This window comes from Manihot esculenta, chromosome 12, assembly GCF_001659605.2.
Source record: "Manihot esculenta cultivar AM560-2 chromosome 12, M.esculenta_v8, whole genome shotgun sequence".
NCBI lineage: Eukaryota > Viridiplantae > Streptophyta > Magnoliopsida > Malpighiales > Euphorbiaceae > Manihot > Manihot esculenta.
In genome coordinates this window covers 13,289,088-13,308,116 of record NC_035172.2, presented here as the reverse complement: position 1 = coordinate 13,308,116, position 19,029 = coordinate 13,289,088, and the positions used below count along the sequence as shown (strand labels likewise).

Genomic DNA, 19,029 nt, shown 5'->3' with positions numbered 1-19,029 from the left:
TTATTAATACAATAAGAAATTTTGCTTTAAAAAAATGAATAAAATAGCAAGGAATTTGCACTCATAGGTATAACATGGTGGTACGTGTATCTGAATAAATCTGAGAGATCTCAAGTTCTACTCTCCTAATTTCCAATCCCTATTTCAAAAAAAAAAAAAAAAAGAATAGCAACGAATTTAATATAGAATACAATCTATTATAAAATTAATAATGAATTTAATCTGTTACTAATTTAAAAAACAATTAACTTTTTATTTGTTTGAAATACCGCATTTTCTTTTTAATTCAGTAACATATATAATCCATTACTAATTCAAAAATTAGTAACGAATTTCATAATCCATTACTTAATTTTGGAGAAAAAATATTGGACTCTTATTTTAAAATTTTGCCATTATTTTTTTGCTAATTTAGTAATGGAAAAAATCTGTTATTGAATTTATTTCTGATCTAAAAATTAATAACAGATTAAGGAATTTATTGCTAAAATTTGAATACTATTTTTTTTTTTTATTCGCCCATATTTTTTTAAATTTAATAACGGATTCAATACACTACTAATTCATATATTTATATACTCACACACTTTATTTCACTTTCATTCATTTTTTTTCTCCTACTCTTTTTCTTTCACTTTTCTCATCTTTTTCTCATTATTCACTATTTTTTAATTTATTTTCTTTAATTTTCTTTTCAATTTTTTTTCACAATTAATCTTTTTCTTTATCCCTTAATTTTTTGTTTCATTTTCTTTATTTTCTCAAATATTATTTTTCTTTTCCTTTCATTTTCTTCCATTTTCTTTCATTTTCTCTACCACTTTCTATCATTTTTCATTTCTTTTCATTTCATTATTTTTTCATTTACTTTTCTCTCTCTCATATTCTATAATTTTTTCTTTCATTCATTTCTTTTCATTTCATTATTTTTTCATTTACTTTTCTCTCTCTCATATTCTATAATTTTTTCTTTCATTCTTTTATATTTTGTTCTATTTTCTTTATTTTCTCTTCATCTTTTCCTCATTTTTCTTTCATTTTCTTCCATTTTCTTTCATTTTATCTACCACTTTCTATCATTTTTCATTTCTTTTCATTTCATTATTTTTTCATTTACTTCTCTCTCTCATATTCTATAATTTTTTCTTTCATTCTTTTATATTTTGTTCTATTTTCTTTATTTTCTCTTCATCTTTTCCTCATTTTCTTTCATTTTCTTAATTTTTTTCTTTTTTCTTTCTTTTTCTCATTTTCTTTAATTTTTCCATTTTTCCTTATTTTCTCTTTTATTTCTCATTTTTTTCCATTCTCTCACATTTTTTTTCATTTTCTTAGATTTTTCTCAAGTAATTTTATAATAGTTTTTTCATAAAATTATTAAAATTTAAAATATTAAAATTATCATGTAAAATATAATAATAAAATTAATAGTTTTGTAAAATTAAATAAATATTTAATGTAAAATATAATGAAATAAATTAATAATTTAATATAATATTTTAAATATTTTTAAAAAATTAATAATTAATTTAATAACGGAATATAATTTTAATATATTTTTTAATTTATATTTTATCAAATTAATAAAAAAATCTGTTATTAAATTTAGTAATAAATTTAATTTATATATATTTTAAACTTTTATCAAATTAGTAATAAATTTTAAATTTATTACTAAATTTTATCATAAATTCATTATAAAATTAGTAATGGAGTGGTATTACATTAACACTGAGATTCACAGTGACGGATGTAATCTGTTAAATAAATTAATAACATATTTTTCATTCCAAAAGAATCTTGTACGGTATAAATTGAAATCTGTTAATTTTTTTAATTTATTCTTTATAAATAATAATTTATTTTATAATTATATATCATCCCTAGTTTCTTCTGTCAAATTTACACATATTTTAAATAATTAATTAATTTTTAAAAATAAATTAAACAATAATATTTTATATTCTGAAAAATATCTAATATTTATATTATTTTGTATTGTAGAAGTTTTTTATTAAATTTTATTTATAGAAGATGTGTTTTTAACTTTTAAAATTTTAAATTAATAAATTATTCATATATCACCTAAAATAATTTTAAATATTTATTATTTAAAATTAATGTATGTTTAAATTTTTTATTTACGAGTTTAATTAATTTTATTTGATAATTATGTAGGATAATTATTAAAAATTATAATTTTGGTAATATTTAAATTACATTTTTGAGATAATATTATTAAAATAATAAATTTAAATATTAATAAAAAATATTAAAATAATTATCATGATATCATATTATTATATTTGAATTGTTAATTTTTTTAGTTTAATTAATTTTATTTGACAATTAATTAACATTTAAATATATTTTAATAATTATTATCTTAAATTTTTAACCTTGATGTATTTTGTGCATTTAAAATTTTGATTTTTTTAACATATCTACCATTAAATTATGGTGATTAAAAAAATTAAATTTTTAGATATGATTATTAAAATAATAATCTTAAATATTATTTAAAGTAATTATCATAATATTAATATATTAAATAATAAATTTAAATTAAAAAGGATTTTTAATAAATAAATTAAAAATAATATAAATATTAATGTAGCTACGATCAATAATTAATTTATTTAATGATTATAGTAATTTTTTCTTATAATTTTTATTTAGAGTAAAAAATATTTATAATATTATATCAGTGAATTTAGTTTTTAATGTTATTAATTTTAAATTTAGTAGAATTAAATTATTTATTATACTAAAAATAATTTATTAAATTTAATAAATGTTAATATTTAAAAATTTTATATATTATGTAATCTACATTTAGTTAATTAGTTAAAAATATACGATTAAAGTTTAAGTAGATAATGATTTTATTATTTAAATTGATTGAAAGTTAATAAAATTTAAAATTTATATATATTTAAATTTATAAGTGGATAGTAATTTTGTAATTGAAATTAACTTTTAAAATAAATAATAATTTTATTATTTAAATTAATTTATATTAACAAAAATTTGAATTTTGAATTATATATAAATAATAAAAAGTTAAATTTATGGTATAAAATTATTAAAATAATAAATTTAAATATTAAATAATATTAAAAAATAAGAAGTGATTATAAAGTTATTAGATAATTATAATTATATATATATATAAATATAAATATATATATATATATATATATATATATATATATATATATATATATATATATATATATATATATATATATATATATATATATATATATATAAAATTCATAATATTGTAACGACTATTAACGTTGAACGTACAATTTGAATAATGTTAATTCAAATTAAAAAAAATGAATGAGTAAACTCTATGAACTCAGTTGGATTTAAAATTAAATCAAATTGAATAAATAAAAAATTAAAATTTTAGTATTTATAAAAATTAAATTGAATTGATTTTAATTAAAAATTAAATCAAATTGAATCGATTTGATTCGGTTCGATTTAATTTAATTTGATCGATTTGAATTTTTAATAATTTTTTTATTTTTTATCTTTTTTTTAATATTTTAAAATTTCATTAAAATATTTTAATTTTAATATAATTTAATCTTTTTATATTATTAAAAATAATATATTATTATAACTAGTCGGTTTAATTTAATTTTTTTTATTAAAATTGAATAGAATCAAAATAATTTAAAAATAAAATTTTTAAAATTAAAAAATAAATTAAACCGAATCAAAATAAATAAAAAATTAAATTAACGTTTAAATTAATTCGATTAGATTAATTTTTTCAATTTAAACCGAAATGATTCCTATTAAAATAACTAACATTTTTCTGGAAATAAATTCAACTGATTAATACTGAATAGTAGTAGTTTTAGCCTTCTTTCCTGCCTCAGAAACTCACATTATTAGCTCTCGCGCTCTCTCGCTCCTTTTCTCTCTCTCTCAATTCTGCTTTAGAAATACAACTCCTGCGGCCGTCATAAAAATCTTGACGATACTTGATAAAACCTACCTTCCTCTCCCTCTCCTTTCTTGGGTACTCTTTTCTCTGTACAAGCTTCTTTGAATGCCGTACCATTGACTCTTAACAGAGGAATTCCTAAAACTATGACGCCATGAAGAGCAGGAGAATTGTGTTTAAAGAAAGAGAGAAAGCGAGAGGAAGCAGACACAGAGTTTCTTTAAGTAAGAAAGTGAATAGCCTCAAATGGGTGGGGATGAAGGTGTTAGCAGCTGGGCGACAGTACCACCACCAAGGGTGCCACCTTTTAATTTAGAAAGAGAAGAGCATTGGAGACATTTTGATAACTCAGTGAATGCTGTCTCCTTTGGCTTCGTAGCTACTGCTATTCTAATATCAATGTTCCTCGTTATGGCCATTTTTGAAAGGTTTCTAAGGCCAAGATCATTGTCCTCCTCCTCTTCTGCTAGCATTAGGACTCCCACGGATCTTGAGGCTAATGTGGTTTTCCATTCCAAGATCGATTACCCATCTCCAAAAGTACACAATCTCTCTCTCTCTCTCTCTCTTGTGTGAGTACTGAGTAGCATCCATTGAAGCAAGGGCACCTGAGATAAGCACATACTTTAACTGCATTCTTTCATGGTTCCCATTTCTGGGTTAGAAGTAGCGTAGATTAAATTTGCTTGTTGACAAGAAAAAGCATCTCTTTAGGTCTCTCTCTCTCTCTCTCTCTCTGTGTGTGTGTATGTCTTGATTCTTTTTTGGATACCTGCAAATGCAATGAGAATGCCTTTTAGCATGACCGAGGCTTTTCATTCTGCTTTCCTTTTGTTCACAATCATAGTTTAGTTTAGGCAGTTTTGACTGGTGATTCTTGCAATTTTCAATATTCCTTGTGGGTGTATACAAAACTCTATCATAAGAAAAGTTTTTCCCTTTTTCTTTTCAATAAACATTTTCCCAATGACTTCATAAATAGTGCCTTTCGAATTTCATATAGAGCATTTTGAAACATTTTTCTTAAAGGTTTCAAGTTAATTTTCACATCATACTTCTTTTTTACGGTGGTTGGAGAAATGGAAGATAAGAATAAGCATAGACTTGATTGTCCTCTGTTAGGACTGCCCATATTGGCATGTCCTCATCATCTCCTTGCTGATGATTATTTGGAAGGCCTTCAACCCTTCTTTTTTCCCTTTTTTTTCAAAAGAAAAGATTATTAATATCTCAGGATCCTCAAAACTACTTAAGCACCCGTAACTAAAAGTTGAATGGTAATGATTTCAATCTTTTATAAAATTTTTCTGAAGTTTTGAACTTATAGCTGGACTGCAATTTTCAAAACCACGATTTGATTATTATGACAACCCTATATTGCAACCTAATTATTCGATTAATTATAAACATAATCCAATAATTTTATGCCCTTTCTTTTAGAACATTCATTTGATGTCTGTCTGTTCATGCGCTCTGCACCTAATTTAGAATTGTTCTTTGCAAGGTTGTCATAGTTCTACTCAAAATAATTCTTCTTCATAGAAATGCAAAGTCCACTTCTCTTCTGTTTCTATATTCTAAATGTATTAGAGGCAAAAGGATCCACTCTATCTATCTAAAGCATGTGATTTTTGTCTCTAGTGTCCTAATAATCTCATTTGATGATTATTTATTTATACACTTTCTTGGGATAATAATTGAGTGCTTAATCCATTATATATTTATTTGTGTAATTATATAAATAAAAATATTATTAAATAAAAAATAAAAAATAAAAATATTCTTGGCTATATCTCCAAGAATTGTCCCATTCAATTAAATGCATTCAAGCGTGTCTAGACACAATGGTCAAGTTTTTCAAGCTTGAATTTGTTGGGTAAGGATGCAAGCTAGCCTCTCACCATAGGCCAACATGATCACCTGTTTTTGTGCTGTAGGAGGAAAAATAGTAGAAGATCTATGTGCCCATTGGCTTGCCATTTTCCAATGTTCCCTACCTTATATATATGAAATTTAAAAAACGTTTTTAGCATTGCTGTTTTAATAAAAGTAAAATCCCTTTTGTCTCTTCTGCTATTGCACATATCCTCATTGTGCCTCAGTTGTGGAATCCATTACCCATCTTAATTTTTCACTTGATTTTTCTCTCAAAGTTTTGAAGATGATTAGGTTACTAATCCTTGTTAATTGTTTTGAGCAGATGACAGTGTATGCCAAAGGAGTATCAGTGTTGATGCCAGGAGAGGATGCTCCTACCTTCCTTGCACACCCAGCTCCTGCACCCTGCGCTCCTGAACCTATCAATAACACATTACATCACCATGGCCCTTGCCTCAGTTTCACCTTGGCATCTACTTCAAGCTAAAATAAAATAACTACAGCTACATGTTATTTTTCCTACACAAAATATTCGGATTAATGCTCAATTTTACAATGTTCAATTTAATTTATTTTTAATGTTTGGTCCAAATTAATCTAGAAATTTTTATTTAAACTCAATTTAATTAACTAAAAATTTTAAGAAAATAAAAAAATTGAGAAATTTAATTTGAAATTTTTAATGGTGGAGTTAAATTGAATTTAAATTATATTTTTTGGCTAATTTAAATAAAAAGTTAAAAATGAGTTAAATAAATCCATTAGGTAATTGAGCCACGTGATTGATATGTGCTTTGTTATTTGTTGACTGATTGCGTCTCTAATTACAGGAACTCCTTTCCGGGGGTGAGCATTCGGTCGGTTCGGTTCAAAACCGAACCGAACCGAATAAACCGAAAACCGAAATTTGAGTGTTTATGAAAACCGAATCGAACCGATTTTGGTCAGAAACCGAATCGAACCGAACCGGTCTGATTCGGTTCGGTTCGGTTCGGTTTGATCGGTTTCGATTTTTAATAATTTTTTTATTTTTTACACTTTATTTTTAATATTTTAAAATTTAATTAAAATATTTTAATTTTAATATGATTTAATTTCTATATATTATTAAAAAATATATTATTATTACTAATCGGTTCGGTTCGGTTTTTTCGGTTTTTTTCTGATCAAAACCGAACCGAACCGAAATAACTGAAATTTTTGAAATTAAAAACCGAATCGAATCGAAATATATAAAAAATCGAACTAAATTTTTAAATCAATTCGATTCGATCGATTTTTTCGATTTGAACTGAATACTGCTCACCCCTACCTTTCCCTTTGCAGAATTATTTGAAATTTGAGAATTTATTTTTCTCAAAAACAAAATTATATTTCTTAAAAAAGGTCATGCAAGCTCAGAGATACATGTAATAGGCCCAAGGCTATGAGGACAATACATTCTTAAAGCCCAAACCCTAAAACCCAAGTCAGAAAACATGATACAAGTCCCTAACCTGGCAGGGACCAAAGAGAAGCGCTTCTCACTGTCCTTGCAAGCTCCGATGGCTTTCGCAAAACACTGATCAGAAAGGATTTCACCAATAACATTAGCCAATCTTATTGAAAAAACAAAAACCAATGACCTACAAAACAACTTATATTGAAAGAATAAATTGTTGGGTTTTTATGATGTTTAAACGAATAAAATAATAAAAATAAAAAAATAAATATTTTTTATTTTTTATAGCAAAAAATGATTATTATTTGTTTTGACTGAATTATAGCAGGTTACGAACCGTTTAAGTGTTAAATTTTTAAGTAAGTTCTTTGCATTTTTTATAAATTCTGAAAGTTAAAAAAAATCTCCCTTCATCTCTTATTTATATTAAAACTCTAAAGTTTTTATATAATAATATTTGTTTATTTATTTAACTAATTAAATAAATAAATTATAATTCAGAATTTTAATACGCAGATCATATAAATTTTAGATAATTTTAATTAAATTTTAATTTAATTAATTAAATTAAAATAATAATTTTTTTAAATTATAATTTTATTTTAATATTAATTTATATGCTATTGAAGTGATATTTGATTTAACTCTTTATTTTATTTTTTTATATATATAACCTATTAAATTCTAAATATATTCATAATAAATACAATTAATTAACTAATTTAGTGAGAAATAGTTTGACTTAACACTGGACGATTTCTCATTGTAATTAATATTTTTTTCTACAAATTTTATAATTTAACATTTAATATATGAAATTTATCTATTATATTAAATCATATTAGTTCTATTTATTAATTATTGGCTTAATAAATAAAATTTCAAATTTTATTTATTAATTTTATTTTATCTTATGCAATGATTTCATGATTAATGCTAGTAGAAAATAAATGGATCATTCCCTAATTTAATTTAGAGTAATAAATTTTATTTCAATTCCATAAATAAATTTTTAATATATCCAATTTATCCTCTTTTATTACTCATAAACTAAGTAACGTGCAAAATTAATCAAAATATAAAAATCTTTATTATTTATTGATTTTAAGTCAAATGACTACTTATATAACCATCACTTAATAATTCACAAACACACATTATTTTTCATATAAATTTATAAAATAAGTATCTATATATTAATTTTAGACATTTTACGTATCTCAATATATGAGATTATATACTTTCTCTAAAAAAATATATATATATACTACTATCAATAATTCTAATTATTATCCAATCATAATAAGAATATCTAATATGAATATTTGAAAATATTATTTAAATATAATAGAAACCTAATAATTATAACCGTATTATATTTTTTTTAAATATTAATATATTCTTATAAATTTTATTTTTATTACAGGTTTAAATAACTTAATATTAAAGATAAATAATAATTTTTATATAATATATTTAAATATTTAAAAAATATAAAAAATAACATTCAATTGCAACCTACAAATTGATGTACTAAGATATACACCACACGTCTGTATAAGGATTTTCAATTGTATAGATTTTTCTGTGGTTTTGTTTGAGGTTTTTTTTCTTTTTATAAGTGACGACGAGGTTGATGTGTTTTTCCAAAGTTAATTTAGTTTTTATTTTTGAATTGTTTAACTAAAACATGCATATATTTTAATATTAAATTATTTAATTATTTTATAAAATAAAATATTAATTAAATTATTTTAACATTAATTAAAAAATTAAATATTATGAGTATTTAAAATTAAATAAATTGAATAATTATAAAAATTAAATAATATAAATATTAATACTAAAACAAGCTAAATGATATCATAAAGAATTTAATTTTATAAAATATAATAATATTTTATTGAGTGATTAAAAAAATAGTTAATGAATAATTAATTTGGACAAATGCAAGTGCAGAGTTGTAAAAGGTAAATTACCTTTTTCACTCAATTACTTTTCCATTAAAAATGACTCAAACATTTTAAAAAATTTATTAATTAATTTTTTTATTAATTTTATTATTAAATGTTTATTATTGAATAAATTGTAATTTAACCCCTTTAATTTAATAAATAATATATTTTAATATCTGTATTTTAAAAGTTTATAATTTAATTTTTAATATTTAAAAAAATAATAAATTAATTCCTATTATCAAAATTCAGTTAACTTACTATTTATTTTAACTAAAATAATTAAAATATTTTTTAATATAAATTTTTATTCTAAAACAATAAAGTCTTTAAATTTTAATTAAATCTACAATAATTTTTCTATAACTTTTCAAATTGATACCTATATTTTATAATTATTTAAGAAAAAATTTTTAAAATTGATCCTTACATATTTAATTATTTACTCTTATATTTTACAATTGAATCCCTAAATATTTTTTAAGCCATTTTAGTTTTATAAATTAATATACTAATAATTATAATATTTAGAAATAACCTTCATATTTTATATGAATTCAACATTTGATCCTTTAATATTATAGTTATTCATCAAAGACCCTTATATTTTTATAAATTAATTTTTAAATATTATAAACATTTACAAATAAATCCTTATAATTTAAGAATATTAAAAATCAAACCAAACTTCAAATGAGGTATACTCAAGTAGAATCAAACTGACAAATTTCGGTTTGATTCAATTTAAAATAAACTGAATGAAAAATCAAATGAACTATTAGTCTTCAATTCAAATACAAACACATTCAATAATTTCATTCAAAACGTGTATTCAACAATTAAACTGTGTATAATCAAATAAATAATCTTATAATCCATTCAAGAACCAATTGAAGCAAAATCGAAGGAATTTAAAAATTGAAAACACTCTGATTTCTGATGAAGAAGAAAATTGGGAAAGGAGAGATAGTGGGATGGATTGATATGTTTGGTTGGGTTTTTACTTAAAGCACATTTTGCTCATTTTCATACAAACTAACAGCAAGTTAAATCTAATTTTAACAGTAGGGATTAAATTGTAGTTTTTTCAAATGTCAAATATTAAATTATAATTTTTTAAAAAATACAAGAACTAAAGTAGATATTTTATTAAATCTGAGAGACTAAACTGTATTTTATTCTTTACTATTTAGTACCTATAGTTTTGAGAAACTTATTAATTGGTTTCTCAGATTTTTAAAAAATTTACTAATTAGTATCTCAGTATTATAAACATTTTATACTTTTTTTATAATACTTAATTATTCATATTAGTGAAAAAACTAATTAGTAACTAATAAGTTTTTTAAAACGTCAAGAATATTTTAATATATTTTTCGAAACTGAGAAATCAACTAATGAGTTTCTCCATACTATAGAGATTAAATAATAATTTTTCTCAAAATTAATACTCATATCATTTAAATTTATTTTTAAAAAATCGGGATTGAGGGAGTAAAATTTGAAACCTCTCAGATTTACTCAAATATACTTACCACCATGTTAAAACTCAATATTCTCAATATTTGACTATATTTTTATCCATCTAATTTTTCGTTAATTGGACGTGAAAAATATCAAAATAGCTTTAAAAGTAAATTTCATTGAAATTGTGAGTATATCAAAATCAACTTGTTGTCTCAACTTTTTAGAAACTTAATATTTTAATTCTTATATTTTGAATTTATCAAACTTAAAAAAAATATTATTCTTAAATATAAATGAATGAATTTTAAATTTATTGATAGATGTCGAAATTATAAAAAATAAGCTATCAAATTCAATATCAATACGTAATTACAGTTATTCTCATAATTAATCAATATGTTCAATTACATGTAATTATATATATATAAAATATTATATATTTATTTTAACAATAAAATGTATAATATTAATATATATTTATTAATTTAATATATTACCAAATAAGAATAAGAACACTTTTACGAAGTGAATTTAATGGTTCCACAAATATATTTATTAGAAAAAGAATTAAATCATACTTATATATTTCCTAAATTTGTTTGACAACTTATATTTTTAGCATATGATAAAACTATTACACGTTATCAATGATATTAAAATTAAATTATATTTTTTTCAAAAAAAATATATAATAAACATATCATTAAAAATAATAATAACGTTAAAATTTATATTTTTGTTCACAGGAAATAAAGATTTCCGAAAGTAGTAACCGCTTTATTTATTTTAAATGCTATTTTAAATTTTAATATAAATAAATATATATTATTAAAAAATATATTTGTTGTTTTATATTTTTTGATCTTCCATCAAGCCTTTTTCCAGTATAATTTTCAAATTTTCGACCGATGACACAAGAATCTTCGACCCGCTTCAGCTTCAGGTTCTTTTACTTTTGAAAAACCGGAAAACACTTTCCAAAATTTCAAAAACCAGCAGCAAGTAATTACACAAAGATGAAGCATTCCAAGGACACAAGTGGGTCCTCAAGAGAAACAGGCTCATTCTGCTGCTGCAGATGCATCGGCACGCTGTCGTTTTCTTCGCTTTTCACCTGTTTCTTTACTCCACTTCCTACTCTCACTCCCGCCTCCCCTTGCCTGCCACCGGATTTCCCAGTTATATTGGCTGGGCTTTCTCCCGCACCCCTTACCACACTACCGGATATCGTCCGCGTTGCCGCTGACGCTGACCGTTGGCCTGACCGCTCCCTTAGTTCCCTTCCAACTCTGACAGACCCTTCATTGCGCTGCATAGCCCTCGCCTGACTGGATAGCTCCCTCTTTACCGGAGGTTTTATTCCTCTTTCTCTCTCGCCGTTGTATGGACGCTTTATGGGTGCTTTAACTAGAGATCTGTTGACTGTTTTCTTGCTCGTTACCTCGTCTTCTCTTATCTCTGTTACAGCAGTGGCTGTCGTTGCTGTTGTTGTCGTTGAGTAAGTGTCAGTAATGCTGCATACCTCCGAGGTTTGAGAGATTTCAGGGGTTCTTTCGATTTCTTTCTCGTCTTTTCTTTTGTTGCCTTCTCTTTTAGGATAGTGGAAGATGGGGATTTGGGTGGTCTTCTGCTGTGTTGATTGACTCGTTTGTGGTAAGTTCGGGATGGGTGTTTCAGAGAGTACTTCTTTTACTGTTTCTTCTTCAAGTGAAGCAGCGGGTGGGGTTGCGGCGACATGACACTTCTTGTGTTCTGGTGCAGGAAGTTTTGGTTGAGAAAGATGGTGGTCTGGGGCTCTCCATTGATGTGGCCTTCTTTTAGCACTGCAGCTTATACAACACCCCATTTCAAGAATTATGGCCTGGAGCAGAGAGTAGTACAATAGAGTGAGAGTTAAGAGTGAAAGAGTAGCAGAAGTTGCATTGCGGCTGTGGATTTGAGATCCTAACGGTAATAAAAGGGACGATAGGCTGCTGGTGGCATTGTTATAGGCGAGGTGGTCAAAACTTACAAGGCAGAGAAACTAATGCGTGATGGAGCTTGTGGGTGTGGCTGGCCTTGTTATAAGAGTTCAGCCATTAATTAGTGGACATTACTGAAGTGTACAGATTGGATGCAATTATGGGCTTTTGCGTTAACTAAGGATAAAAGTATTAGGGTGGGAGCCAAGTCGGACCCATTGCATCTATGAGATCCCCATTTATCCTTTTAGAACAAAAAGCTTTTTGTTTTTTTAGGCCGTTATATGATTTTAACGAAAATATTATTTATTTATTTGTTGGGTATATACGGTTAAAGCAAAGGCAGAGTTGAATGGGAAATTTCAAATTATTATTATCCCACATTGGTTTCTCCCTGCCCGGGTGTAGGGTTGAGAGATTTGGAGCATAGGTTTATTAATTTAACCATATGAAAGGTCACAGAAGGGTTAGCCTATTCTAACTTATTAGGCTTCTACACTTTGAACATGTGCTAAAGCCATTGAGTTTGCACTGCACTTACCGTAATCATTTATCAAGCACATTATACAAAATGATCACCATGTGAAGTGGAGGAGAAAGGAAAAGAAAAAAGAACAATAAAGAAAGAAAATAATTAAAGACGGCTTCATCAATAGTTGAGAAGTTGTGGAGATCATAATCGATCTAATTCTATGATGGATTTGATATAGAATTCACCTGCCTTATATGATGATCTGACCATGGGACCAGATGACACATGGATGCCATCCACAGAAATGATTAAGGAACGTATTACAAAGGTCAAGCAAATTTGAAAGATGATCCTAATCATAGAAATAGATCACATGATCAGGTGCTAAGTAATATATGTTTCAATCAATGTATATATACATATGGCATGCAAATTAATGATCGAAGTCACGTGTTACGACACTTTCATTAGTAATAAAAATGTCGGTTAAGAGGAAAAGAAGTTGTAATAATGTAAACATTTCCAAGTCTTAGAGAACAATTTAAGATAGTTTGAGGTAATGGCACCAGAAAACTCAATAAATGCCTTCCACAATTCAACGATATGCAAGAAAATTATAGAGAAGTTATCTGCAGGATGAATATTGCAGAATGGAAATAGACCAATTTATATCAGCCTCTGCTTTTTACCATAGCAAAATGGTTTTAGACCAATTTCAGCAAAAACCACTAACAATGATTATCTCCAACACTTGAGGATACCTCTTTATCACAATGCTATTGCTAACTCCACTTGCAAATGCATCACCACCTTTTATTACAAGAAAACAGACATTTATCCTTTTTCCTTTAACTAAAAGTCTCGACTTTAAGTTTTAAGTATGGAGTACATTTAAAATTTGAAAGGAAGCGCTTTACCTCTTAATGGATCTACTCGATATGATCCGATTTAATTAAATTAGTGAGATTTGAATACTAGATAATATATATTAAAAAGAAAAAAAAAAAATTTTGTGGAGAAAGTTTTCCTCACTATAACCTTGAATTTTGCTTCACAAAATTTGGTACAAAATTGCAATTAAAAGTACAACACAAAATATCATAATATTAAAATTATATTTCGCCACAAAAACTATAGAAAAGAAATATAATTTCTCTTGAAAAATATATTTTTATTAGAGAAAAATTTCTACTTTCGTTGCAAAAATCTTCCTTACTAAAAAAATATGAATTCTATGGTAAAAATTTTATCCGCTAAAAGTTTATCAATTTGTGGGAAATTTTTCCCACTAAAGCATATTATTATAATAAAATTGTTATTATTGATTTTGTCATAGAAACTTGCTCACATATATTTAAATAATGCTTATTTATTAATACTCATTTTATTAAATTATTTAATTAATACACTACAAAAATCTATCGAAATAGTAACGGATTTAAATTCATTACAAATTTATAATAGATTAGTAACGGATATTGTATTCCGTTATTAATTTTTATTATTTAGTAATGGATCTGTTACTTAATAAAATTATTTATAAATTTAATAACTAATTTTGAAATCCATTACAAATCTGTTACTAAATTAACTAAAAATTAGCAACGGATCTCAATCCGTTAATAAATTTATTACTAAATCGATTACTAAATAAATAAATTGAATAAATAAAATAGTAACAAATTTAATAACAGAATGCGATCTATTACATAATTAGTAACAGATTTAATCTGTTACTATTTTTTAATAAAAAATTGATTTTTTATTTTTTGAAATTTCATATTTCCTTTTAAGTGAATATTTTTTAATAAAAAATTGATTTTTTATTTTTTGAAATTTCATATTTCCTTTTAAGTGAATAACAGATATAATATGTTACTAAATCCGTTAGTGATTTGAAAATTAGTAATGAAAAAAATCTGTTACTGAATCCGTTACTAAAATTTGAAGAATAATACTGCTCTTATATTTTAATTCGCTCGCTTTTTCTTTTATATTTAGTAACAGATTCAATCCGTTACTAATTCGTACATTTTATCTCCTTTCATTTCATTCATTTTCTTTCTCTTCTTCTATCCTCATTTCTTTGTGTTTCTTTATCTTATTTTCTTCTCCTCATTATTGACTTTATTTTCTTCTATTTTCTCTTCAATTTTCTTTCATTATTAATCTTCCTTTTATCTCATTATTTATGTTTCATTTTTTTTATTTTCTCTCATATTTTTTTTCCATTTTCTTCTATTTTCTTTCATTTTCTTTTATTTTCTCTTCCACTTTCTATCATTTTCCCTTCATTTTTCTTTCATTATTCATTCATTTGCTTTCTTTTCTCTCATATATATTCTCTAAATTTTTTTCTTTTATTCTTTTCTATATCTTCATTTTCTCTTTTATTTTTCTTCATTTTTTCTTCATCTTTCTCTCATTTTCTTTTCTTTTTTCTCTTTTTTCTTCCTTTTTTCTCATTTTCTTTAATTTTCCCTTTTTTCCTTATTTTCTCTTAATTTTTATCATTATTTTATTCTATTTTCTTTATTTTCTTGTTTTCTCTTTTATATCTCATTTTTTTCCATTCTCTCACATTTTTTCTCATTTTTTTAGATTTTTCTCATGTAATTTTATAATAATTTTTGCATAAAATTAATAAAATTTAAAGTATTAAAGTTGATATTTAATGTAAAATGCAATGAAAAAATTAATAGTTTACTATAATTAAATTATTATTTAATATAAAATATAATGAAATAAATTAATAATTTAATAAAATTTTTTTAATATTGTTTAAAAATTAACAATGAATTTAATAATGAAATATAAATTTAATATATTATTTTTTATTTTTTATTTTATCAAATTAATAACAGATTTTAATCAGTTACTAAATTTAATAACGGATTTAATTTATATATATATATATATATATATATATATATATATATATATATATATAAAATTTTTATTAAATTAGTAACGGATTTTGAATTCGTTACTAAATTTCATTATAAATTCGTTACTAAATTTCATTATAAATTCGTTACTAAATTTCATTATAAATTCGTTACTAAATCCATTACAACATTAGTAACGGATTGCTAATCGATTACTATTGTATTAGCAACAAGGTACATAGTAACATATGTAAATCTATTACTAATCTGTTACTAAACAGGTTAGTAATGAATTTTTCATTAATTAGTAATGAAAAATTCCGTTACTCATCCGAAAAAATTTTGTAGTGATATAATAAATAATATATCATTTTGAAAGAATATGGTTTCCAATTTCCATTATAAGAGAAGTATAATTCGGGCATTAAGGAAAAACATATAAATAAAATAGACAAATGGAACATAAGTATAATGATAAAATCAATTTATAATACACTCATCCAAGAATACAGTCTAAGTAAAAGTATCTATTATACTTTAAAATCAAAGTTCAAGGAAAAAAAAGTCAAATCAATTATACAGAATGCATATTACACACTTTAACTCCTAGTAAGCATAAATAGATGCAAAAATTCAATTGTCCATACTTGCTCTTACTTCGATAATTAGCATATTTGTAAGATTGTCAAAATAATATATATCAATCACAAGGTTAAACTCTAAGAATAATTAATTTATTAAAAATTTCATAGTGTTTTGTGATGTATTTTGGGTGGAACTAGGTTATGTGTTAATGTAGAATGATAGGGTAATAGCTTATACTTCTAGACAGCTGAAAAAGCACGAGTTAAATTACCCTATGCACGATTTAGAGATAGCAGTTGTGATCTTTGCACTTAAGATGTGGAGCCATTACCTTTATGAAGTAAAATATAAGATCTTCACATATCATAAAAGCTTGTAATATGATCAAACCAAAATTATGCCCATTTTTCATGTTATTATTGATGTTAAATTACATATTTTCTATCTAATTTTTTGGTTTCAATCTTATTTTGCAGAAAATAGTGCAAAATGGTAAATTGGTGAAAAATGACCTAAAAATGTCCAAAAGATAGGTTGACCGAAGTTGTTTGGCCAAACCACCCTCAAAGATGGCTAAGGAAGCTGCTCAAATAGAATGGCATAGAAAGCTAAGAAGTCAGGTTTTGGTGTGCAAAGTCAGGTTTTGGTGTGCCAAGAGCTGTTTGCCCAAACAGTTGTCCAAACAGAGCATAAACAGAAAAGCAGACAGCACAGACTGACTGTTTGGCCAGCTGTTTGCCCAAACAGTCGCCTAAACAAATTATGCAGTAGAATTGTGCAGAAACGAGGGAAAACCAGAAATTCGAATTTTTAGAGTTTTATACCATCACAAACACTTCAAGACACATCAATAGTATACCAAACACCTCAGCAACAGTATTCGCCCCACCAAGGAGTCCAAAACACAAAGAAACACAATTGCAAAGGAAATTAAAGTCCAAATTGGATAAGAATTCCATCTAATCAAGGGCTTACCTAGGGTTTCCCATTCAGCTATAAATAGACAGTCTTTCAGCAGCCAAGACATGACTGAATTTTGGAGGTCATCACCCTCAGCAGTTCATTGCACCACCAGCAGCTGCCTAGTCGGCCAATTTGCTTCTTCTTGCTTTTTTTCTTTATTTTCAATGTTAGTTTCAACCATGAGTGGTTGAAACCTTATTTTCTTGTTAAAGATTAGGTGAAATTTTAGTGTGTTAAAGGATTGGGAGATCTGAACCTATCATGTTCCTCTTTTATTTATCAATATTTATACAATTTCATGCTTAATTCTATTGGTATTTTGTTGTTTAGATCAATAGGGCCCATTAATTCTTGATTGCAAAGTGATAATTTGTTAGTTTGGATAGTTTAAGTCTGTAATTGCTTGAATTATTCAAACACAAGTAACTCTTGGTGTAAAACCTAAGGAGATTGCATAATCTAGCTCAAGATCACCATACGTTTGGTTAGCTAGAATTAGGTCTCTCTATTTCTTAATGCAATTAATAGTTGTATGAATCAAAAGGCCCAAGGACGTTCCTTGGTAACTTGTTAATTAGTGATTAATTAGCGAATGTTTCCTAATTAATCTATGCTTAAAGAGGGATATGGTGGTGAGAAACGTCTTCCATCTCTATAACTAATTTATTGAGCCAAATAAAAGAACCCAAGTATCAATGATCAATCCCAACAACTGAAATGGATCCAATGCTTCAACTAGACTCTCCTCATTATTGAATTTCATTTACTTTATTTTTTGCATACTTTATTGCTTTTAATTCTAGTTTAGTTCTTCAAACCTCAAACCCCCCCTTTTTATTTTTATTTTTCAGTTTATTTATTTGGTCATTGATAGAAGAATAGATAAGTATCAATTCCCTGTGGATACGATCCTTTTACCACTATCTACAGTTGTAAAATTGTGGATAACCAAAAAGGTTATTTTTTACCGACCTCGACAACCGCACAGTTAAAAATTTGCGCCGTTGCCGGAGAATAGATCTAACTAACTTATTTTTCTTTCATGAACAGGGCTGGACGTAAAGAAAATCTACTCTGCGATTTAGAAATTGAGCGCACATCAAGACAAGCCAATCCAAGGAACCAAGCCTCAAAACAGTCTTCATCAAACAATAGCCACCAGCTTGGAAGCTGCAATTCAATTTGCTGCACAACACATTCAAACCAATGCTGCTAAAGAATCACCTTCTGCACGTACTGTCAAGACTGCTGTCTAAGAAATAGAATAATCTGTGCCACCTGCTGCTGAATTCAAAGTTGAATCTACTATCAAACCTGCTGTCCCAAGAAAAAGAACCAACTGCAGAACCTGTTGAACCAACTACTGAATTTACTGCACAATCTGCTGCAGAGGTGACAGATTCATCCACAACTGATACACAAGCTGTTGCACCCAAACTAGCCCAAAAACTA

The 19,029-nt window shown here is 25.3% G+C and overlaps 2 protein-coding genes across 2 annotated transcripts; one reads left to right on the top strand and one right to left on the bottom strand.

Annotated features, from left to right (window-relative positions):
- Window positions 1-3,877: 3,877 nt before the first annotated feature.
- On the top strand, window positions 3,878-6,417 carry LOC110628046. Its single transcript, XM_021774492.2, has 2 exons — window positions 3,878-4,507; window positions 6,168-6,417. Exons 1-2 carry the CDS (start codon window positions 4,214-4,216, stop codon window positions 6,330-6,332), a joined length of 459 nt encoding a protein of 152 aa, XP_021630184.1. The 5' UTR covers window positions 3,878-4,213; the 3' UTR covers window positions 6,333-6,417.
- Window positions 6,418-11,633: 5,216 nt separating this feature from the next.
- On the bottom strand, window positions 11,634-12,726 carry LOC110628813. The gene has a single exon (XM_021775623.2). The coding sequence runs from the start codon at window positions 12,552-12,554 to the stop codon at window positions 11,715-11,717; it is 840 nt and encodes a 279-aa protein (XP_021631315.1). The 5' UTR covers window positions 12,555-12,726; the 3' UTR covers window positions 11,634-11,714.
- Between the last annotated feature and the right edge of the window lie 6,303 nt (window positions 12,727-19,029).